The 23892-nt window shown below is 57.7% G+C and overlaps 4 protein-coding genes and 1 non-coding gene across 5 annotated transcripts in view; 3 read left to right on the plus strand and 2 right to left on the minus strand.

Annotated features, from left to right (window-relative positions):
- The window catches only part of SULT2B1 (sulfotransferase family 2B member 1), a 35740-nt gene extending 28205 nt beyond the window's left edge, over nucleotides 1-7535 (plus strand). The window contains exons 4-7 of the mRNA XM_052656487.1: nucleotides 1580-1706; nucleotides 1968-2062; nucleotides 5280-5460; nucleotides 7342-7535. Coding sequence (XP_052512447.1) covers nucleotides 1580-1706; nucleotides 1968-2062; nucleotides 5280-5460; nucleotides 7342-7535 — 597 coding nt within the window. The remainder of the gene's footprint in view (nucleotides 1-1579; nucleotides 1707-1967; nucleotides 2063-5279; nucleotides 5461-7341) is intronic.
- Nucleotides 7536-8461: 926 nt separating this feature from the next.
- Nucleotides 8462-17244, minus strand: FAM83E (family with sequence similarity 83 member E). Its single transcript, XM_052656486.1, has 5 exons — nucleotides 16771-17244; nucleotides 15044-15211; nucleotides 14595-14719; nucleotides 10302-10743; nucleotides 8462-8737 (listed from the first exon to the last, which is right to left on the minus strand). The coding sequence occupies exons 1-5, from the start codon at nucleotides 17242-17244 to the stop codon at nucleotides 8462-8464; spliced, it is 1485 nt and encodes a 494-aa protein (XP_052512446.1).
- On the plus strand, nucleotides 11244-11316 carry TRNAG-CCC (transfer RNA glycine (anticodon CCC)). The gene has a single exon. It is a non-coding gene; the product is annotated as a tRNA-Gly (tRNA).
- On the plus strand, nucleotides 12288-12668 carry SPACA4 (sperm acrosome associated 4). Its single transcript, XM_052656488.1, has one exon. The coding sequence runs from the start codon at nucleotides 12288-12290 to the stop codon at nucleotides 12666-12668; it is 381 nt and encodes a 126-aa protein (XP_052512448.1).
- A 2580-nt stretch (nucleotides 17245-19824) lies between the features above and the next one.
- RPL18 (ribosomal protein L18) lies at nucleotides 19825-23654 on the minus strand. Its single transcript, XM_052655499.1, has 7 exons — nucleotides 23542-23654; nucleotides 22278-22364; nucleotides 21810-21917; nucleotides 21180-21278; nucleotides 20592-20715; nucleotides 20372-20441; nucleotides 19825-19942 (listed from the first exon to the last, which is right to left on the minus strand). The coding sequence occupies exons 1-7, from the start codon at nucleotides 23542-23544 to the stop codon at nucleotides 19867-19869; spliced, it is 567 nt and encodes a 188-aa protein (XP_052511459.1). The 5' UTR covers nucleotides 23545-23654; the 3' UTR covers nucleotides 19825-19866.
- Nucleotides 23655-23892: the final 238 nt, after the last annotated feature.

The following is a 23892-nucleotide window of genomic DNA, read 5'->3' on the forward strand; positions in this document are numbered from 1 at the left end:
CTGAAGCTGGAACCAGGAAGATTTGCTGGCAGGTTGGATGTGAGTGTGAGAGGAGCACCAGTCAAGGGTGACGGCAGGGGGTTGGCACACCCAGTAAGGAGCTGGGAGGCTGGGGCTGCCATGGACTGAGAAGGGGAGGAGAGGTTCGGGGGGAAGGTGGGGGGCTCTGCTGTGGCCCAAGTGGAGGATGCCGGTGGGCAGTGAGAGAGACGAATCTGGGCTTGACAGGAGTGATGTGTGCTGGGCATATTTGCAACCTGTTGAGATGTGTGTGTGCATAAATAGAGACAGAGAGAAGCAGAGGTGGAAACAGACAGAGACAGACAGAGATAAAGAAATAGAGACGGAGAGAGGAATTCAAGCCAGGAGACTGGCGGGATCGCCAAGGAAGAGAGTGAGTGTGGACAGAGAAGTGGCGGGAATTGCGATCCAGGGGTCCCCAAGCCCACTTGCAGGCTCAGTGATTCACTGTAAGGACTCAGAGCTCAGCAAAGCTGTTACGATCACGGCTATAGCTTATTACCGTGAAAGGGTAGGCTTCCCCGGTGGTTCAGCGGTAAAGGCTCTGCATGCAGGGCAGGAGCCACAGGAGACTCAGGTTCAGTCCCTGGGTCGGGAGGATCCCCTGGAGGAGGGCATGGCAACCCACCCCAGTATTCTTGCCTGGAGAATCCCCACAGACAGAGAAGCCTGGCAGGCTACAGTCCATAGGGTTGCAAAAAGTTGGACATGACCGAAGCGACAGCACAGAGAGAGGATGGAAATTAAAGTTGGTGAAGGGAAGAGGTGCCTGGGAGCACATCCACAGGAGCCCAGGCACCAGCTTTTATGGGGTCTGTCCCGGTGGAGCTGTCTGGACGGTGGTCAGTCCTCTGGGAAAGACATGTGGTAACACGCATGGACTGTCACCCACCAGGGAAGCTCACCCGAGCCTCGGCATCCAGGGTTTTTGTTGGAGGTTGGCCACGTAGGTGTGACTGACCACCGGCACGGCTAACCTTGGTCTTGAGAGAGGACATATCTGATGGGGCTGGAGTAAGGCTCGTAGCAGAACATCAAGCTGGCAAACAGACTGGAACTGGGTCATCAGGGCCTTGAATGCCAGGCCCAGGGGCTGGGACTCCGCCTTGGGGCAGAGGGCCAAGGAGGGCACAGCAGGTGTGGGTGTAGAAAGAGCCTCTGGGGCTGTGCGGAGGCTAGGAGGCTGGGGAGGAGGCTGGGGCCTCAGCCGTGGGAATAGGAAGCAGAGGTGGCTGCCTTTCTCTGTTGGTCATCGCCCCTCACCATGATCTTCATCACCTGCCCTGCATGCCTGTCTCCTTCACTCTTTATGTCTTGAAGCCAAACTGCCTCTCCACCTGGTATCAAAACAGTCCCTCTCTTTTCCCAGAGTGTGGCTGGAGGGTGCCCTCCCCTGCTGTGGACCGAGGCTATCTGATCTGAACCCCGATTAGCTGGGAAGTCCCTCCAGACGTCTACCCTGAGTCCGTCCTGCTGCAGAGATCAGAAGAGAGAGGGCTGGAGGGCAGGAAACCTCAGGGGCTGACACCCTCTCCCCTCTCCCCCCGCCCCCACACAGGTGATCTACATGGGCCGGGACCCCCGGGACGTGGCAGTCTCGCTCTATCACTACTCCAAGATCGCCAGGCAGCTGAAGGATCCTGGCACCCCCGACCAGTTCCTGGAGAACTTCCTCAAAGGCGAAGGTGAGGACTGGGGCACGTGAGGTTGGGGCGCTGGTGAGCCCCGAGGAGGCCCAGGTGGGAGGAGGGACAGAGGAGGGCCAAGAAGGAAGTGGGGAGAGACAGCGAGGCAGCGACGGGGTGGTGGGGTGGTGGGGGCTTGGAGGGAGGCCTCCAGCTCTGAGGGGCCAAGCCTGGGCCATGGGGCCTTGGTTGGGCTCCTCCAAGCCCCAGGGGGGCTGGCCCGGCTCCCCGTCCCTCACCCTCCTGTCTCTCTGCTCGCAGTGCAGTTCGGCTCCTGGTTCGACCACATTAAGGGCTGGATTCGGATGAAGGGCAAAGAGAACTTCCTGTTTATCACTTACGAGGAAATGCAGCAGGTGATCCCTCCCCCCCCACCCCGACTCAGCACCCTCCCCCCTCCCTCCTCCCACTCACCAGCTCTGCTTCCCACAGAACAAAGGAGAAAAGGCAAGCTGGGAGCAGAGCATCCCTAATGCACATGGGTGCGATTTTCAGAAGGGAGGTCAGGGGAGAGCCATGGAGCTCCCCAGGGAAAATGTGTCTCAGGCAAAGGGAACAGCCGGTGCAAAGGCCCTGAGGTGAGAGTGTGCTTGAAGTGTTCCAAAGGGAGCCAAGAGGCCAGAGCTGAGAGGGGGTGGGGTGAGATAGGGCAGAGAGAGGATGGGGCCCAGAGTGAGGACTTGGGTTTTTTTCTGAGTAGGTGGGAGCCACAGGTGTGCTATAAGCAAGGGAGGTTATAGGTTAAGTGAGATGCTACAGAACCCTGACCCTCAAGAAGTGATGATGCTTCCTGATGGTTGTGACCTGAAACGCAGAGGGAAGCAGTGGAAGAAAATGGTCTTTGGAGGCAGATAGAGAGCCTGGCTGGACCCTGTGGAACGTCCTTGGGGCAGGCACCTGGGAGAGAAAGGCCTTCTGGCTGGGGCAATCAGGGAAGGCTGCCTGGAAGAAGGGGCCATGAAGAATGACTGCAGCTTTGCCTGACTGCAAGGAGGATGCTGGGCTTCTAGTTGGACCAAATCTACAGTGAAGGTGTCCAACATTCCATGTTCCTTTTTAAATTAAAAAAAAAATTTTTGTGGCACCTCAAGGAATATGGGCTCTTAGTTCCCTAATCAGAGATCGAACACAAACCCCCTGCACTGGAAGCATAGTCTTAACCACTGGACCGCCAGGGAAGTCCCCTGTTCTGTGTTCTTAACAGAGCTCTATTCTGAGAGGCTAGGAACCTAAGAGGTTTCCAATGTTCGTTCACCCTTGGCCCCAGACACATTCTCATCCCATGTGTGTGCTTCATGTATGTTTTGTGCCCTGGTTTCTGTCGACACTGTATAGCAGAAAGAGTCTGGATTTCAGGGTTCGAAAAGCCGTTGAAAGCCTCTTTAAAATCCCTCAGAACCTCAGCGGTCTCATCCTTAAAAATGGGTGGAAAATGCTGGCTCAAGGGTTGCTGTGAGAACCCCAGTCCCTGGCATTGGCGTCTCATAACCATCTGACAAGGGACAGCAAAGTGTTAGTATAGTGTGCAAGGTAAGAGTGATTACGTTCTGAGCAAGGGCGTATCTTGCTAATAATAACCATAATTGCAGAGGTTTCAGCCTTTTAAATTGCAAAAAAGTGGTATATTTTATTTTTTATTTCAGTTGCTCTGGACCCTTGCTGCTGTGTGTGGCCTCTCTCTACTGGTGGCAAGTAGGGACCCTGCTTCATTGCAGAGCATGGCTTCTCTTGTTGCAGAGCTCCAGGAACGCGGGCTTCAGTGGGTGCAGCACGCGGACTCTGTAGTTGTGGCGCATGGGCTTAGTAGCTCCAAGGCGTGTGGAATCTTCCCAGATCAGGGATCGAATCCGCGTCCTCTGCGTTAGCAGGCATATTCTTAACCACTGTGCCACCAGGAAAGTCCAGAAAATGGTATATTTAAATGGCTGACCCCAATATTATTATTGCCCCCATTTTATAGAGGAACAAACTGAGGTAGTATAGCCTCAAGAGAGCTGAGAACTTGCCCGAGGCACACAGCTCTTCACTGTGAATCCCATGGGTTTATTTTATTTTCCACTCTGGTAAATCTCTTTTGATGGAAAGATCCAGAAAAGACTTCAGCATCACCCCCTCTCCTATCTTTTCCACCCAGCTTTATCCTCTGAATCAAAAACTGGGCCACACAGCCTGACAGAGCTTCTGGGCTGCCCCTAGGTGTGAGGAACGGCCAACATGTTAGAATTTCTGGGACACATCAGCAGTTCAAGAGGATAAATGCTTATGAAACCAAGAATAACCTGGAAAATCAGGGCCATGGGGTCGGTGGAACTGACCACAAGCACCTATGCCAGGCGCTGCATGTCAGGGAAGGCAGGGAGAGAGACGGGAGTGTCATGAACTTTGGGGACTCAAATCTGAGCTCCTTGTTGGCTGTGTGACCCTAGACAAGTGTCTTTCCCTCTCTGAGCCTCCGTTTACTGATGGGGGTAATGACACCTCTCTGCCAAGCCATTGGGAGGATTGGCACAAATATACCTGAGAGTCCTGGACTAGAGATGGATACACAGTAGGTGCTTAGTCCACAGCGATTTGAACCATCAGTCATGAGGGAGGTGATGTTTGGGTGGCATCTGGAGGGGTAAGTTTGCCAGGCAGAGAAGGGTGGTGCAGGGCATTGTGACAGCCCTGTGCCAAATCCCACAGGGAGGACCGTGCAGGGAAGGAGATGAAAGACCCAGCCACACCTGGCCTTAAAAGCCAGACCTGGTGGGAGTTGGAGGAGAGGGGGGACTTCCCTGGTGGTCCAGTGGCTAAGACTCCATGCTCCCAGTGTAGGGGGCCTGAGTTCGATCCCTGGTCAGGGAACTAGATCTCATATGTCCCAACTAAGACCTGGTACAGTTAAATATATATATAAAAGCCAGGCCTGGGGATTGGGGCACTGGGAAGCCACAGGAGGGCTGGAAGTAGGGGAGAAACAGGGTCAGCTTTGAGTGTGGGGAACTGGAGGCAGGGAGGCCAGGAGAAGGCCAGGGCGGAGGCTGGGGTGAGAGTTCACAGGGAGAGAATGAGGCCGGGCCAGGGCTAGGGGCTGTGGGGGCACAGAGGAGGGGAGGCGGCAGAGAGCTGAAGCAGGAGGCTCAGGGGCTGATGACTGACAGGGGCAAGAGGGTGAGTGGGTAGGGAGGAAGGGGAGCTGAGGCCAGGCCAGGAGTTTGGCCCTGGGTGAATGGTAGGGCTCTTCTGGGACCTGGAGCGGGGCAGGGTTGGGCACAGACCAATTTTGAATCTGAAGGAGAGTTCATTCTGCATGAGATGGTGGACTGACCCCTGCCTTCTGCTGTGACCTCCGACCCAGCCCCATCTTTCCCTTGCCCCTACAAAACCCTCCAAAAGCCCACACCGCAGGAAACCCCAGAAGCCACGGCCCAACCCCTCCACCTGGAGGCGGGGAAACTGAAGCAAAGAGGCAGAATCCCAAACCCCGCCCCAGATTCCGGGGGTGGGGACTCAGGCATCCAGATTCTGGGTCTGGTGCCCCTTCCTGGCCTGGGTCCCCTCCTTCCGCTGACGCCTCCCCCCTGCCCCCAGGATCTCCACAGCTCCGTGCAGTGCATCTGCCAGTTCCTGGGCCGGCCGCTGGGCGAGGAGGCGCTGGAGTCCGTCGTGGCACACTCGTCCTTCAAAGCCATGAAGGCCAACACCATGTCCAACTTCTCTCTGCTGCCCCACAGCCTGCTGGACCAGCGCCACGGTGCCTTCCTCCGGAAAGGTGAGGGGACTCTGGGGCTCCAAGCCCCATTAGGCTACTGCCTGGCTGTGTGTCTTAGGCGAGTCAGTTAACCTCTCTGGGCCTGTTAGCACGGAGCTTGGCACACAACTGATGCTAAACGCTGGAGGGCGTTGACATAGCAGCTCTGAACGCTAGAAGGCTGTTTGGGGTCTTCTTCGTGAACCCTTCTTAGGGTTAACTTTTACCCCAGAAATAGTCAAGTGTTGGATGACGGGCTGAGGGTGGGAGTGTATTAATTTCCTATTCCTGTGGAACCAAATGGAACCAAATACCACACGCATAGTGGCTTAAAACACATGTTCAGGGAAATTCCTGGTGGTCCAGTGATCAGGACTCAGCACTTTCCACTGCCGTGGTCCAAGGGTGGGGGAGCTAAGGTCTTCCAAGTAGTGCAGTTGTAGCCAAAATAATATTAATAATAAAAGAAAAAAAACACACATTCACTGCCTTATCATTTTGGATGTCAGAAGTCCAAAGTCAGACTCACTGAGCTAAAATTAAGGTGTCAGGACCGTGTTTTCTGTGGAGGCTCTGGGGGGAACGAATTCCCTGCCTTCACAGCTTTCAGACCTGCCTGTATTCCCCGGCTCGTGGTCCCTTCCTCCATCTTCAAAGCATCTTCTGCTCTCTGACTCTGACCACCCCGCGCCCTCTTATAATGATGAGTGAGTGGGTGCTAAGTTGCTACAGTTGAATAAGTCTGAGATTCCGTGGACTGCAGCCCGCTAGGCTCCTCTGTCCATGGGAGTCTCCAGGCAACAATGCTGGACCAGGGGGTCTCCCCGACCCAGGGACTGAACCCGCATCTCTTACACCTCCTGCATTGGCAAGTGGGTTCTTTACTGCTAGAGCCACCTGGGAAGCCCCTCTTATAAGAATGTTTGCCATTGAACATTAACATCTTTACCTTAATCACACCTGCGAAGTCCCTTTTGCCATGTCGGGTCACATGTACATAGGTTTGAAGGGTCAGGTCATAGACATCTGGGGGGGGGGGGCGCCACTAGTCAGCCCATCACAGGGAGCGCCCCCCCGAAACCTCACTAGGGGTGTCATGTAACGTGGTATATGCATTTGCGAAAATTCAAAACACTGTGACCCAAATGACTTTGGCCCCAGGATTCCAAGTAATGGCTGGTGCCCCTGATCACCGCATGAGATGAGAAACTTGAGGGGGGATTTCCCCACTGGTCCAGCGGTTAAGGGAGTCCAGGTTCCATCCCTGGCCTGAGAAGTAAGATCTCACATTCTGTGTGGTAAGGCCAAACAAAACAAACAACCCAAAAAGTAAAAATTAATAATTTGCTAAGATAAATTTTTTTAAAAAAAGCAACTTGAGGGGGCCAAGTGTTTGCCTCGGGGCACATGGAGCTAGCAGTCACACCCCTCACCTGCTCCGTGGCTGTGAGACGCACGCCTTCAGCGCGATCCTTGAAAGCACGGGCTCCCAGTGTCCGAGCAGCGCTGGAGGCAGGAATCCCTGTTCTAGCCAGGGAGGTGAAGGACAGGTGGAAGAGGAGGTGATACAAAGCCGGGGAAGGATGCTAGACGGGGAGCCGGATGCTCTGGGTAGAGATTCAAGAGCTTGGTGGGAGAAGGGGAGAGGTCTGCTGGAGGGGTGAGCAGGGCAGAGAGAGCCTGACGGGCAGGGGCAAGAATGGTGCCCGGGGGTCTGGCCGGGCGACTGGTGGCCAGCAATAGAGTGTCAGCCGTCAGCAAAATGGAGATATGGGTGCGGGGAGGGGAAGGACAGCGCTGCGGCAGAGGCCAGGAGGTGGGAGAGAGGCTGCTGGCGTCTTGGGGGCGGGGGCACGACGCTCCGGCGGCGCCTCAGCTCCGCCTTCCCTCCGCTCCCTCCAGGGGTCTGCGGGGACTGGAAGAACCACTTCACGCTGGCGCAGAGTGAAGCCTTCGACCGCGTCTACCGCGAGCAGATGCGAGGGCTGCCGACCTTCCCCTGGGACGTGGACCCCGAGGACGCCAGTCCGGACTCCGACCCCGGTCCCGACCCGAGCCCCAACCCAGATCAGGCCTCCGAAGCACCCCACCCGTGACCCTGAGAATAAAAGCGTCTCTCTCCTGCGCGGGCTACTCGATGCGCCACGGAGGGGATGTGCCGCCGGAGGCTGGGGCCCCCAAGGCCTAGGGGAGGGCGAGGTCCTCTAGCCCACTCGCACGCCGGTGGGCCCGGTGACCCAGAAGCCTCTCCCAGAGGTGAAGATGGAGGCAGGGAGGCCAGCGCGGGGCGCCTGACTCCCCTCAACACCCCCAGCCGGGGTGCTGCGACCCCGACTCGGGATCCTGGGGAGGGAGGCTGATGGGGGCCAGGACTCCCGGGTCTGAGGGACGAAGGAGCCAGGTCTGGACTCCGGGGTCTCTCGTGAGGCTGCGGAAACGCACGTTTCTGGCATAAAGCAGCTTTATTCTGAGCAGAGGTAAAGGGCAGCCCTAACAATCAGCCACTTAGCCCCCGCGAAACAGACTCGGGCCCTGCTGGCTTCCCGTCTCTAGCCCGCACCTGTTCCCCAGGGCCTCGGGATTCGGCTCGGCTACCCCCTCCGGACGCTTCTCCTCTCCGTGGCCAGGCTCCGTTCACCCCACAGCTCCTGAGAGCAGGCGGGTTCAGGAAGCCTCCTCTCAGACCCGAGAACCCCATCTTCAATCCCCACACAATTCCAGCTCGGGGACCGCTCGGCCAGGCGTCTCCTCAGAGAAGTTCTGACCCGGCGGGAACAGCTCTGCTGTTAGGACCTCGCCTAATGGAGACCTCCTGCCCGTTTTCTAGGCTGCGACACTGAGGTCCAGAGTGGGCACTGGGCTTGCCCGCATTCTAGAACAAATGGGGGGGAAAATCCTTGGCATCTCCCAGACACCAAGGCCACAACCTTTGTCCCAGGTAAAACAGGGAGGCGGGGGGCTCTGAGTGACCGCTGTCTGACCAGCCTGGGTCACGGCTAGAGCCATTTGGCTTTGGCTACGGTCAGGGCCGCCCCCTGAGTCCTGGCTGGGTGGCCCTGTCTGGCTGCCGGATGCCTCTGGGTTCCAACAGTTTGGAGGCAGCATCTTCAGCAAACCTCATCCGGGTCGGGGACAGATAGCGGAGGCGGCGGCCAGGGGTGAGGGGCAGGGGGCCGCCCCAGGGCTGGGACCAGGCCAGCGGGCGGGCATCCGCCTCCCCGCCAGGGGCCCCTCCAGCACCCCGTTGCCTCATCAGGGCCTTGGCTGGTGTGTCCTTGGAGCCCCAGGACTTCTTGAGCTGTGGAGGGAAAGTCAGGGAGGTGAGAGGTGGTTCTTGGGGGTGCCAGAGCCTGGGGAGAAAGAGAGCAGGGCCAGGAGGGGGGAGCGTGGGGGAGGATGGAGAGGGTGCTTAGGGAGGAGGGAGGGGAGGAAAGAGGAGGTGGGCTGCAGGGAGATGAGTGTGGAGGGGTTAGGGGGAGGTGAGAAGGCCTTCATGTCTCCAGAACCAGGAGGGAAGTGAATGGGGAGGCTGGGGACCCCCAGACCTACAGAGGGGGTGCGGAGTTGTGTCCCCATGTGCAGCTTTGCAGTGGGGAGAGGAACAGGAAGCAGCAGCCAGCTGCGTGGGGGCGGCGAATGTTTGCCAAGGGAGGTGATGCCAAGTGAGGGCGGCTCAGGACCCGGAAGAGGCGAGGACCTTGCCCTTGCCCATCCCTCTTCTCCTCTCGATCGGGACCGAGGGAGGTAATTCCTGGGATATTCATTTCTCTCTGGAGTGGCTTCAAGCTCCCACTTAAGCAGATGGGGAAACAAGCTCAGAGGGGGCATAGCTCAGCGGAACTGACCCCAGGTCTGCCTCCATCCAGGGACACAGAGAACGGGGGCAGGCTCTGCCAAGTGTCTAAGCAGCTGGGAAAAGGGAGGGGAGACCCCCCCTGACCTCCCCGAGCCCCCTCCACAACATGCGCAGCACACTCGAACCCAGGAAGCCAGTGAGCAGAGCATTTAAATGTTCCACCTGGGAAGCAACCAGGGCTGAGATCCATTTCCTCCCTGGTGCCTTGGTTTCCCCACCTGTGAAATGGGCGAGTGGAGAGCTGTAATCACATCCACCTCAATGGTTGTGGCAGTTCAAAGTGAAAGTGTTAGTCGCTCACTCGTGTCCAACTCTTTGCGACCCCACGGACTGTAGCCCGCCAGGCTCCTCTGTCCATGGAATTCTCCAGGCAAGAATACTGGAGTGGGTTGCCATGTCCTTCTCCAGGGGCTCTTCCCAACCCAGGGATGGACGTGGGTCTCCTGCATTGCAGGCAGATTCAGACTGTTTGTGGCAGAGGTTACATTTAATCAACTGTGAGGAAGCACTTGGCATGGGGCCTGGAGCGTGGCAAGGTGCCCGAAAAAAGATCGTTGCTTTGACCTTGGGCAAGTGAAACTCAACCCCTCTGTGCCTCAGCTTTTCCATCCATATACCGGAGCATTAACAGGAGTATCGCCTCACTGCCATGGGAGGAAGAGGTCAGGAAATCAAAATAAATTCCATCCGGGGGCTTTATTGTAACAAGGGTGATTAATCTATTTCATTTGACCGCACTGACTCCTCCCAAGCAAACTGAGGATGGGGACAGTAGCTCAGCCCATGTCCCCAGTGAGAACGCTGAGGGTCCGAGAAGGAGGCTCTCAGGGTCTCTGCCCTGTGTCGCCAGTGCTCCCCTGCCCAGCACACAGTAGGGATACTGGAAGTGGACCCTGCCATCAGGAATGCAGGGAGGCAGTTTTGCTTCCCCTGCCCCAGGACCAGGCACCTGGCAGGGGCCCTCACAGGCCTCCATCCTCTTCCAGGCCCGCCACCCCGGTCTCACCTCATCGTTGTCTCCATCGCTAGAGCCCGACAGGCGACTCAGGTCCCAGAGGGAGCGGCTGGGCCGGGCTGGGGGGCCGCTGGGGACCCGGGAGCGCTGCATGCTCCTCAGGATGTCACTCAGAGCCGGGCCTGGCGCGGCCGGGGTCTCCTGCCTGTCCCCCTCGAAGACTCGGCAGGCGGCGAGGCGTTGGGTCAGTGAGCCATCGCGCGGTGCTGGCGGCGACAGGGGGGCCACAGAGCAGCGGTGGGCCACGCGGTTCGGGCTGTGGGCCAGCTGCAGCCCCCCCAGGGCTCTAACAAAGGGACCCGGGGTGGGCGCGGGCGGGAGCGGCCAGGAGGCTGCATACAGCGTCCGGAACTCTCGGCTGAAGGCATCGGCGATTTCACCGGTCAGCAGGGTCACCAGGCCACGGTGCAGGCGAGAGTCACTCCATGTGAAGCTGGGGGACACAGAGGGTGGAGGGGAGGGTCAGGATCTCCAAGCAGCCTCAGAAGTCTGGCCTGGCCCGCATCGCCCGCCCCCAGCCTGGTCTCATGGAAAGGCTGTGTGACCTCAACCAAGTCCTGCAATCCCTCTGACCTCAACATGCCCCTCTGTAGAATGGGGGCAACCAGGTATCTACCCTAGAGGGCTGATGGGAAGGCATGAGCTAACATACTTAAATGATCACCTGGGCTCTGCCCCGTTCCCACAGTTTCCACCTCTGGAAAGATGGGATTCTGACACCCTCTGGGACTCTTTGAAGACTCAGTTGCTTCCTATTCTGACTGCCACTTATTAACTGCTTGCTGTGTACCAGGCTCTGGGTGTGCCTGCTCCCTGCCTCTGTTTGCTCATTTGTCACACGGAACTAAAACACAGGAAGATTAGAGTCAGAAAATATGGGTCAGGCCCCCTGCCCAGTAGGTACTCAGCATTAAAAGTCTGGGAGTCGAGACTTCCCCAGTGGTCTAGTGGCTAAGACTCTGCACTCCCAACGCAGGGGACCTGGGTTCAATCCCTGGTTGGGGAACTAGATCCCACATGCCATAACTAAAAGACCCTGCATGCAACTAAGACCCAGCTCAGCCTAATAATGAAATTAAAAAGAAAAAGAAGCTCCACACTTGCAATGCACAGGACGTGGGTTCAATAAGTGTTCAGGGAACTAGATCCCACACGCTGCATGGCATGGCCCAAAAAAAAAAAAAATCCCCCCAAACTATACTTCAATTAAAATAAGTAAATAAATACTTTAGAAGAGTTAAAAAAAATTAAAGCCAATGGTGAGCTGTGCCCTTACTATCCCTGTGATCACACTGGTTGTGATTTAGAGAATCAAGTGCACGTGCTGGTACACAGCAGGTGCTCAGTAAATGCTCTCTTTGGAATTAAATGAACCTGGGCTCTCCTCCTGGCTCAGGGGAACTTGGATGTGTCACGTTCCCTCCCTAAGCTTCGGCTTTTCCATTGCAAAAGCAGGCTCGCCCTGATCCACGTCATCTTGCGCCTCGGCGGGTACCATCGCAGCACACGGCAGAGACGGCCACTTCGAGGCCGGGGTGACAAACGCCGGCCCAAGCATCCTTACCTCGTGGGGTGTCAGCATCCTCACTCCCCGGCAGGTCGGCGGGCCAGCCTGCCCGCTCGGATTGTGACACCCCTTCCCCACCTATGACCTCAGCCCCAGAGCGGCCAGTGGGAACCCTGGGGAGGGGGCGCATCTGTGAGGTCACCCCCATTCCGCTCCACAGAGACTCCTGTCGGGCAGCGGCCGCTGGCTCATCTCCTTCCCTGGGGGGTTTCTGAGACCCGAGGATTTGAGAGCAGTGGTCACAACGGAGCTTGGGAGAAGGACGCGGAGCGTCGGGAACTGAGGCCACGCCGGGTGCTGGGCCTGGGAGATCAGAAGCCCCGAGGGCGCGAGGCGTGTCGTTCAGCAGTTCCGGGAGGCCCGGGAAGCCCACGGCCTGGCTGGGGCACCGTCACCGCCGCCAGGCCACCATGGTCCTCGGCTGGCTGCTGCTTCTGGTGATGGTTCTGGCCCCCGGCACGACGGGCGTCAAGGACTGTGTCTTCTGTGAGCTGACCGACTCCACAAGCTGTCCGGGCACCAGCATGCGCTGTGGCGACGACGAGGACTGCTTCACGGGCCACGGGGTGGCCCCTGGCATCGGCCCCATCATCAATAAAGGCTGCGTGCACGCCACCTCGTGCGGCCACGAGGAGCCCATCAACTACATGGGCGTCACCTACAGCCTCACCACCAACTGCTGCAATGGCCACATGTGTAACGGGGCCCCTGACCCCACGCGCGGCCGGTTGGCGGGGGCCGCTGCCAGCCTGGTGCTGGGTGTGCTGCTGCTGCTCCGACACGTGCCATGACCGACCTGGAGGGCAGGGCCTGGGGCTGGTCTCCCGGCTGCATTGCTCCCCCTGCCCCCCACCTCCATCCCCTTCCCCCATTAAATGGCCAGAGGCCCTGGACAACCTCTCGTGGCCCTGGCCTCATCCATTCTAGGGCTGCCCACCGGAGGAGCCCGATGCTCTGGAAGCAGCCCCAGGCCCTCCAATTTAGTGATGGGGGAGCCATGTCCGACGGGTTGGACTGGACTACTGTGTTTCATTGGTTCTAAGACGCGTTATCTTTTCAGATTTGGATCAGGATGTTTCTTTCCTTTGGTGGCACCTTAGAGTCGATGAAATATGGTTAAAAAAAAAACAACCACACACACAAAAAATCAAATAATAATAAATGACAGCTGATGTTGGTGCAGCACATCTTATGCTCCGTGCCAGGCATGATTATCTTACAGAATCCCCACGTGAAGCTGAGAACAAAGATTCTCTGCCAAAACCTCCCAGTCTCGGGAATTCCCTGGCGGTCCTGTGGTTAGGACTCCGCGCTTTCACTGCTGAGGTCCCCCGGGTTCAATCCCCTGGTTGGGGAGCTGAGATCCAGCAAGCTGCAAGGCGCAGTCAAAAAAAAAAAAACAAAAGCAACGTCCCAGTCTTAATGCTAGTGGTTCTCAAAGTGTAGTCCCTGGACCAGCAACATCAGCATTAACCAGGAACTTGCTAGAAATGTCAATTCTTGGGCCCCAACCGAGGCTGGCTGAATAGGGGTGGGGCCCAGAAATCTGGGATTTATTTAACAAGTCACCCAGGTAACTCTGGGCCTGCTCAAAGTTGAAAGTCACCAGGCTAGGGCAAAGGTAATCAACTCTGCACTTCTGCCCCCGAGGGGGGGCACCTGGCAATGTCTGGAGATGGTTTGGGTTGTCATAACTGGGGAAGCCGGATGCTGCCCATATCTCCTGGGTAGGGGGCCATCCAGCCCAAGAAAGCTCCCCCGCAATACGGAATCATCCAGCCCCAAACATGAGCAGTACCTGTCTTGAGAAACTTTGCTCTAGATGCGCCAACCAGACCATCCCATTGTCTAGAGGGAGAAACATGGGCACAGAGGGGAAGTCAGTTGCACACAGTCACACAGCCAGTAACTTGGAGCTAGAATTTGACCCCAGGCCCTCGGGCTCAGAGTCCACGTGCCCTGCGCCATGCCGTTCCCAGGAAGTAAACGCTGCTATTTTCACACTTTGCAGGTGGGAAAACTGAGGTTCAGAGTAAGGGGAGGTACCAGCCAGCCCAATGTCCCAGAGCTAAGAAGTCATGGAGCCAGGTTCCAGGGTCAGCTGGCCCCCAGGGAGAGAACAGGACGGACAGGAGATGGTCTGAGGACCGGGCCGTTTGTACACCAGCTCTGATTTTTGCATCCTTGCATGCGTGCGAAGTCGCTTCAGTCGTGTCCCACTCTGTATGACACTATGGAGTGTAGCCCGCCGGGTTCCTCTGTCCATGGGATTCTCCAGACGAGAGCACTGCCATGGGTTGCCATGCCCTCCTCCAGGGGACCGCCCCGACCCAGGGATGGAACCCACGTCTCTTATGACTCCTGCATGGGCTGGCAGGTTCTTTACCCCTGCGCCACCTGGGAAGCCCTCTGATTTTTGCACAGATGCTCAAAGAGGTGGAGACAGCCACCCAGAGCAGAGCTTGGACTCCAGTCCGGGTCCCCCTGGCATGGGAGCTCCCACACACCAGGAGCCCAGTCCCCAGGCCACAACGCCGCCCGGCGCGAGGTTCAGTGCCAGCCTGTTCTGCTACAAGACCCCTCCTCTCCCGGGCAGGGTGGGTACAGACCCATCTTACAGAGGAGGAAAGAGAGTCTGGGGAAGGGCATGCCCCACTGCCGGCTGAAGGGGAGCTGGGGACCGGAAGCTGGGTGGTGGGGGGTCAGGGGTGCCGCACCTGTAAGATCCTGAGATGACCCGCTCGCCGTCCAGCAGCACGAACTTCTCCCGCACGTTGCCGCTCACCTGCTGACACCAGCGGCTCTGGAAACTGCATCCCCGCACGACTCGGATGTCTAGGTTCTGCAGTGGGAGGGCACGCCCTTGCTCAAGCCGACCCTCCCCTCCCCGCTGACCTCCACCCGGTGCCCTCCCTCCAGGCTGCTCCTACCTGGGTGTCCCAGCTTCCCCAGGGGTCTCCTGTGGATAGTCTTAACTTTGATGGACCCCACGGGAAGGCTCACCCCAGCTGCCCCACCCCCATGCCATGGGCATCAGATCTCAGGGGACACTCTCAGCCAGCATCCACCTTGATGACCCAGCACCCCCTGGAAGGGTCTGCCCCCTGCTGCTTCCACCCCAGTGCCAGGGAATTGGGGTGTCACCCTCCAGCCACCTGGCCCCTACCTCAGTGGCCCAGGGGTTGACCCCCAGCTGCTGGGCCAGCGTCAGAAAGGCAGGCAGCTGCTGACAGTCCAGGAGCAGGTAGACAGGCACCCAGCGGCAAGTGGCAGCCTCCACCAGGTCCAAAAGCAGGTCTGGGTCAGTGAAGACGTCCATGACCACGGCCACCAGCTGAGGGGTGGGGAGAGGGGCTGTGGGTGGAGCCTGGGGCTTGGGGGGCACATTCCAGGGGTGAGGTCCTCCAGAGCGTTTATTGGTCCAGGCTCCATGGGACATTCAGGGAAGCTGAGGGGGAGACCCTGTTCATTCAGCGCCTATATGTGAACTGACTCAAGGGACAGGAGTTTGAGCAAACCCCAGGAGACAGCGGAGGACAAAGAGCCTGGCGTGCCGCAGCCCATGGGGTCGCAGAGTCGGACACGACCGAGCGACTGAACAACAACGATGTGTGAATGAGAAGCAAACAGCCTTTCTGGAGCCCCTCCACCTCTAACTGCTGGAAAACTGTCATAAAGCACACATCTGCAGCAGTACCCCTGGGCTGTGACACTACATGGCTGCCAGGCTCCAGGGCTCGGTGGGCTGGAGGCCCTTCACTGGGGGCAGCTGCACACCGGGTCCTTGGGTGGGATAACCTGCCAGGCCTCCAAGGTGAGCTCTGGGGACAGGGAAATGCTGAGGAGCCTGGAGCTGGCAGGCAGAAAAAGTGGTGGTGTTGAACCCTGAGTCACCGGCCAGAGGGCCTTGGTTCAAAGCCCCACTCGGCTACTTAAAAGGCAAGGGACAACCTGCCATGCCTCACTTTCCCTGTCTCCTCAGTGGGTACATGAAGCCCAACCTCATAGGACCCTCCTTGGGATTAGGTGGATTAACCCATAAAAAAACACTTAGCGTGGCAGTAGAGACATAAAAAAGTTGTTATAGAATGGGCCGTCCAAGGGGCTGCAGGGCAAACATTTTCAGTTCAGTCGCTCAGTCGTGTCCAACTCTTAGCGACCCCATGGACTGCAGCACACCAGGCTTCCCTGTCCATCACCAACTCCCCGAGCTTGCTCAAACTCATTTGGGGCCCCCTGAAGGAGGATAAGGGCTTCCCTGGTAGCTCAGCTGGTAAAGAATCTGCCTGCAGTGCAGGAGACCCTGGTTCAATTCTTGGGTGGGGAAGTTCCCCTGGAGAAGGGATAGGTTACCCACCCCAGTGTTCTTGGGCTTCCCTGGTGGCTCAGAGGGTAAAGAATCCACCTGCAACGTGGGAGGCCTGGGTTCCATCCCTGGGTTGGGAAGATCCCCTAGAGGAATAAGTGGCAACCCACTCCAGTATTCTTGCTTGGACAAGAATCCCCACAGACAGAGGGGCCTGGTGGGCTACAGTCCATAGGGTCACAAAGAGTTGGACACGACTGAGTGACTAAGCGAGGCACAAAGGAGGATAAAGACATCCACCCTGGCCGTGGGGGTGGGGTTGAGTAAGTGACTGAGGTGTGCGGTCATACTTAGGTCCAAGAGGCATGGATGCCTGAGGCACCCAGGTCTTGGGGAGAGAGTGGGAACCCACAGATCTAAGAAGGTAGGGGTGAGATCGGGGCTGTGTGGATGCCTGGATCCTGGGAAGTGTGGGCATGCGTGGTCCAGAATGCCGGGCTCCCAAGTGATATTTCCTCACGCCCACATCTGGGGGCCGACCCGTGAGGATGGCCGAGTCTTGGGGAGGGACCCCCGGCGGCTCCCACCTTCTGGGCGGCCCGAATCTCCTGATGCACCAGCTCCTTGAGGGATGGCTGGCCCTCGCCAGGCGGCTGGGTGTACAGCTGGGCCCGGGTGATCCCTTTCCAGGCTGAGTCTTCCGGCCAGCCCAGGCGCAGCACGGGCACCGCCTCCTCCGACTGTCCCGGCCAGTAGGTCAGGCTGCCCGAGACCCCATGGGTGGCGTCGGCTCCCTCTGCTGCCCCGCCAGGCTCAGGCTTTGCAGCTGCCCAGTGCTCAGCCGCTGCCACCAGGTCCCGGAGCTCCTCTCTGCCCAGGAAGGGCCGCAGCCCCTCGCGCCGCAGGCAGGCCTCAAACGCCTCTACACCCTGGCCCAGCAGAGTCTCCAGTGCCAGACGCTGGCCCTCGGAGTACAGGAAGCCAGGGCTGGCCTCAGTCTGGGGTAGTCCCCCAGGCCCTGGCTCCGATCCTTCCAGTGCTGCCAGCTGGGAGGCCGCCATCGGGCCGTTTGGCGGGGAGGATGGTGAGGCTGGATGTCCGGAGGGCTTGGCCGTCTCTGGACACCGAGCATCTAGAGGTCTCCAGACAGGCAGACTCCGTGTGGCCGTGCAACGCCACCCGCACAGCCCTCAGTCCCGACGGCTCGTCGTCCTGACGATCGGACTGCCCAAATGAGGGACCGCCCAGAGCGTGGCGTTGCTCAAACCAACAGCCCGCCGGCCACCTGAGCTTCCTGCCAGACTCCGATGGTCTGGCAGAGCCCACGTGTGGCCCCCTGCGTGTCGGTCAGGATGACCGCCTGACCCTGTCTGCAGCCACCCAGCTCTGCTTCCTGACACGCCAGCCCCCCTCCAGCCCCGCTGGCAACACAAGGCTCCAGGTGACCCTGCCTCTGGCTCAGGCGGACTCTCCCGCCAGGCAACAGGCTGTCCGTTTGTCTCTGAGCATCCAAACGTCCCTAGCTAAAGGCAGAGTCGGCTGCCCAGTTGCCCCTGGCAGATAGCACACCTGACCCTCTCTGGCTGTCTCTTTGACGGTACGGAAGACATGGATCGCTTCCAGCTGACAATCTCAACATCTGACCGCCCAGTGGAGCAACCAGCAGGCTCCGACGGAATGGATGGAACGTTTCTCCCGACAACCAGCCGCCTGACTCACCGGTCCTCACTGGCCGACCATCCCGGAATCCTTCTCTGTGAACCGCCCCTCTCAGCCATGGGAGGGTGCACACCAGCCCTAAGTCTTGGCATCACCTTTCCCAGCTGGGGAATTCAGTCTGTCTCCTCTGCAGGGTGAAGACCCTGCTCCCTGAGTGTTCACACCCACTCAGGCTGCTGCGGGGGTGGGTGCCCTCTACAGGGAGTTTCGTTACAATGGAATCAGCCCATTCAGACTAATGGCCGGATCAACTAACCCCAGTTCCTAAGACCACTGATCCGGCCCTCTGAGTGATCTCAGGCCCACTCCAGGCAGGATTTCTGCCTTAACCCCACTGCCTCCGGCCAGCGGACTGTCCACTTATTCCAGGATGACCACTCTGCATCCCTCCCAAGCTGCCCCTTTGACAATTCTGACTCAACCTCTGCTCAGTGGACCTCCCCGATCCCTGTCAACAAGAAGCCCCCTCTCCAGCACCCAGTCGGCTCCCCTCACCAGACCACAGCAAACCAGCCCTGCAAAGAGAAGAGGAATGAAGCCAGGCCAGTCCCTCTCCCTCCAGTCCTCCCCAGACCCCCATCTCTCCCAGGTCTCCATCCCCTTCCCCTCCTCTTGCCTTTCTGGAGGTCAGATCAGGGGCCTGGAGACCTCCTTTATTCCTGTGGTTCTTCCGGCCGGCTGGCCTGCCTTATTCATCAGGTTTCTTCCTGGGATCCGGGGAACCCAGCCCCTTGTGCAAACACAGGGGGAGGGCCATCACAGGCCCCTGGAAGTCTAGGGTGTGGGACCAAAGTAAGGGAAGGTCCCAGCGGCCCGCCAGACTTCGGCTTCGGGGGTGGGAGCTCACATCACCTGTTCCCACACACCCTCTCCCTGTGTCCCAACCCATTTCTATTTCCTGGTCCAAGCCCTGCCAGCCATCCCTAACATGGAGATCCCTGAAGGGAGCACTGGTCCTTTAAGAGTAGGTGTGGCTGGTTCAAAAATGAAGCAGGTGTCATTAACACTAGACACCTGGGAAGGAGGTGGGGCTTCAGCCTTAGATGGCTGCTAGGTCCCAAAGGTGCAGCAGGGTCCAAGGGCGCCAACAGGGTTAGGGTGGGCACCACAGACACTCAGGCCCCTGCAGACTCTGCCCCCCACAGCACAACATTAAGGGGCTCATCCCAGAGGCTGGTCTACAGAGGGGTTGTCACTGAGTCACTATGTCCCACTTCTTGCAACCCCATGAACCTCAGTATGCCATGCTTCCCCATCCTTCACTACCTCCCAGTTTGTTCAAATTCATGTCCATTGAGTCAGTGATGCCATCCAACCATCTCATCCTCTGTCGCCCCCTTCTCTTCCTGCCCTCAATCTTTCCCAGCATCAGGGTTTTTTCCAATCAGCCATTCACATCAGGTGGCCAAAGTATTGGAGTTTCAGCTTCAGCATCAGCCCTTCCAATGAATATTCAGGGATGAGTGACTGGTTTGATATCCTTGCTATCCAAGAGACTCTCAAGAGTCTTCTCCAGCACATCTCAAAAGCATCAATTCTTCTCAGCACTCAGCCTTCATGGTCCAACTCTACATTCATACACGACTACTGTAAACACCACGAAAGTCGCTCAGTCATATCTGACTCTGCAACCCCATGGACTGTGGCCTGCCAGGCTCCTGTCCATGGGATTCCCCAAGCAAGAATACTGAAACGGGTAACCATTCCCTTCTCCAGGGGATTTTACCAGCCCAGGAATCGAGCCCAGGTCTCCTGCTTTGTAAGCAGATTCTTTACCATCTGAGCCACGCTTCGATCGTACAGATCTCTGTTGGCAAAGAGAGGGGCATGGTACCCACTGCCCAAAATGATGGGGTTCTCCTTGAGGGCTCCAACCCTCTCCGTCCTCCCTACTCCGTTCCCCAATAATATACAGAAGACTGTTAGCATCCAAAACCATTTTAATCGCAAGGTAGACTCTCGGGTTAGTTTTTGTAGCCACGGCTGGCTCGTCGGCCTCTGGCGCGCTCGAACTTCCGGCCCTTGGAGCGGACGTAGGGTCTGCGGGGAGAGAAGGGGCCCAAGTTAAGAGTGAGTCGGGGCTGCTGGGGCCCGCCAGCCAGCTGGGAGTTGAGAAATGTCTGCTCTAACAGAGCGGCCAGCACAGGGACACCAGCAGAGGGCCTCATCAACTGAGGCGGGGTCAGCGGGAAAGCCTGGCAGCGCAGGGGGCCAGATGGCCAGGAGTGGCTGAAGGGTCTGCACCAGGCCCTGGGGGTGTCAACCAAGGCGCCCCAGAACTGGACAAGGGGCAGGCCCCACCCAGGGCAGGACAGGCCCCGAAGAACCCACACCAGTGATGCTGGCTGGGCAGGAAGCTCAACACCCAAACAACAGAGCTTTAGGCAGAGCTGTGAAGGAAAAGCGGAGATTCTAAGCTGACGGAAATAGCTGGAAGCATGGCGAGGCCGATGTGCAGGGCATACTCACTTGGTGTGGCTATGTGGGGTTCCTGGGGCCTTGCCGAAATGCCTGTACACCTCTCGGCCCTTGCGAGGACCTAGGGAAGGGGAGGAAGGGGCGGCTCAGGCTGATCCGGGCTGGGGTGTGGGGCGAGGGCTGTCCCTGACCTCCCAGACCCAGAAAGGGAAAGGCTGCCAGGAGCCCCACGGCTCATGACAAACCCCTCGAGCCACAAAGCACCACTCACCAGAGAGGAGGACAGTGCCACAGCCCTTGGGGGAATCCAGGGCCAGCTGGTCAAAGGTGAGGATCTTGCCCCCGGCCTTGAGGATGCGACTCCGGGCGCGGCTGCTCACTCGCAGAGCACACACCTAGGGGACAGAGGACGGGCATGGTCAGAGACCCCTGGACGGCGACCCAGGAGCTGCTGGGACCTCTGGTCCCCTGCCCAGACCCAGCAGGAGTTCCGGCTGCTTATTCTGCCCGATGACCAACTACTGGAGGCAAACGCCTGAGCCCTAAGAATGCAGCCATTCTTACCAGTTTACATCTAGAAACCCCTGACACCACAAACCTAAGCCAGCACACAGGTGAGAAAGCTGAAGCAGAGATACTGTGGAACACTGTCCAGAGGTAACAAGGTGGCAGAGCGAGCACCATCAGCAGGGCCCCAGAAGGGGCTTGCCCAGGGACGCCCGCCGTCCACACCACCACCCTGCAATTCAGGCCTGATGCCTGCCTCACCCAGAGGCGAGACGAGCCTGACGGCACCAGAGCAGGACAAGGGCCTCTGCGTGACACCCCCCGTGCTGCCGAGCCACACCTCCCCACTCACCTTCAGTTTGGGCACCTCCTGCACACGCACATCATCGGTTACAGTCCCCACGACCACAGCTGTCTTGCCCTCCCGGCCAGGAAGCTTCATCTTCCGGATCTGGGATGGGCACAGGGGAGGGGACCGTGATATACACGTTAAACAGGTCCCTTCTGGCGCTTAGATCCAACCCCACTGATCCAGGCGTCCCAAGGGCCAACAGTTGTGCCTCATTTGGGCTAAACCCACCCATGCCACACCTCTCTAACTACCACAACAAGCCTACTCTCAGGTCCAGCCTGGGGAAACCTCCAAAAAACGTGCAAACAGATCTCTCCTACAGAAAGCTTTTGATACAGAGGACTTGCTCTAAGACTTCAAGCCTCAGGAAGATTTCATAAAAGACACTGTAAAGTGCAACCCCACAGACACGGCGAGAAAGAAAATGAGGCTAAGCCAGTCCAACGCTCCCACTATACTGCTTCCATCAGAGGGGGCAGAGTTCTGCACCCACCGCTGGATGAAGTTAAGCCAGCTAACAGCCAGGCTGCTACCAGAGAGCTCCAAGCCCACCCTTCTTCTCGAAGTCGGGCTCCAGACATGACCCAGTTGCTCCCCCAGGTTGGCTAAGCCCCAGCATCAGCCCCTCACCATCCGGGAAAGGGAGAGCGGTGGCCGGTTGGTGCGGCTCATGAACAGTCTCTTGAGGACAACCTGATTGAAAGTGGAGTTGGTTCGTCTGGCCAGGAACCTGTACAACTGGAGCGGAAGGAAAATGAAGAGTGAGAACCCAGGGTAGCCGAGCCCAGCCCCTTCCTCCCAGCTTTCTAACAAAGGGGCAAACAGATGACTGAAGGCTTTCCCCCATCCCATAGAGCCCTAGGGAGAGCTGGCCGAGTCCCGCTCGGCCAGGGACCCAGAAAATCCCCCACACCACCCCCTGGCTGTGAACAGGCCCAGAGACTGAAAAAGCTGGAATCTCCAGCAGCTCTGGGAAAGCAGCAGACTCGTGCCTGCACTCCAGGCCCCTGCAGGGAGCCTGTGAGCGAAACCACATGGAGGCTCTGAAGTTCTGTTTCTGGGGTGGCCTTAATGAGGGGTCTCTGGCCCAAACCTCACCTTGACCAACAGCCTCAGGTAAATGTCCTGGCTCTTGGGCTCCTTGCGTCGAACCTTTCGGTCCTTGTTGTGGCGGATGTCAACTCCCTGAAGGGGTGAAGGAAGGGAAGACCGTGAACCCAACCCTCGTTTGGCAGATACCACATAAACATTTTCAATTATTCCTTACGTGCGAGAAACAACTAAAGGCGAAGTCTCTGGAGACAACCAACGCCAGACCCACACTGAGAACAATCTGGGAAAATCACTTAAAACTCCCTGGGTCTCAAGTCATTTTTTTTTTTTTTAAAAAAAGGGAAAGAGTGCTAATTTTACACAGTAAGCTGTCAGCTCAGCACAATGACCTTAATGGCACCCCTATTAACTCAAATTTTTAGTTCTTTAGCAGCTATGTTTTTCAAAAATGTAAGTACCATTTAACCTCTCAACGCTTGTTCCCATACGTGGAGCGTTATCAGAAACAAACCAAGGACTGACTTTAAGTTATCATAAAAGCAACGAGCCTTTTTCTCAAATACTCTGTACAGAACCAATCTTAAAACCACTTTTCAAGCATTATCTTCTTAACTCCAAAAACCTGACCAGGTGCTTTCCCACTCTAGGGCTAAGAATGCTGAAGGAAGCCTATGACTATGTCATGAATTGTAAAGAACTACCTGTTAATAGCTCTCATTCATCCAGCATTTAGGTATGCAAAGACCCTTGGTGAGCACCTTCTGTGAGCACTTCTTACCCAACTCACATCTTTGAAACAAAATTACTGGGTCTCCAAAGAACAGACAGATGCTTTCCAGTCACAGGGAATGCAGAGGACAGGGAAATGAATCTCGAACGGAAGCCCGCCTGGCCCCCAAACACGGGCACCAGCCGCTTGACGACTCCCCCCACCAGCACCCAACTTTCCAGGCTGGGGAGTGACAGAATACAGGGGCAGCACAGGCAAGAGTGGCTGTGGAACCAGTTCCTGGGTCCGAATCCTGGCTCCGCCATTTACTGGCACTGTAACCCTGGTCATACTACTTAACCTTCTTGCCCCTCAATCTGGTCACCTACGATGGAACCTATACAATAGAGAAGTACAGGAAGGGTGGGAGACTGAAGAAGCCCAGCCCCGGCCTTCGGGCTTCCAAAACAGCTCCCCACCGCGGGAGGCGCCTCCTTCGAACACCCGTGAACCCCTGCCTCCCTTTGGAACGTCCCCAGCCCGGGGCCGCAGTGGATGGCGGCGGATGGTCGAGGCCAGGACGCCGCAAAGCTAGCTCACCATGATGGCGCCTCCTCCTTAGCCAGGTCCGGAAAGAGAGAGCAGACCCGGGATGGGCGGAGAAAGCCTTCAGCGTATGGCGCCTACCTGACATCACTTGGGCGACGCGGCGCTCTACTATGACTCACGCCTCTCTATGGTGAATCAGAAGGCCAGCTAGATGGGCGTTTCCGGAATTGAGTGGAGGAGCATCTAAAAGGGAACAAGGGCTGCGCCAAGGACGGAAGGACCCGCACGTCGGGGGCCTCTCTAGCCCTATCCACGCTCTTCTTGATAGTCTTCCGGAAGAAAAGGCTCTCGGAGCGAGAGAGATGTCGCGCGGAGCTAGTAAGAGGCGTCGCGCGGTGACGC

The sequence above is a fragment of the Budorcas taxicolor genome, chromosome 18, assembly GCF_023091745.1.
Source record: "Budorcas taxicolor isolate Tak-1 chromosome 18, Takin1.1, whole genome shotgun sequence".
Taxonomy (NCBI): Eukaryota; Metazoa; Chordata; class Mammalia; order Artiodactyla; family Bovidae; genus Budorcas; species Budorcas taxicolor.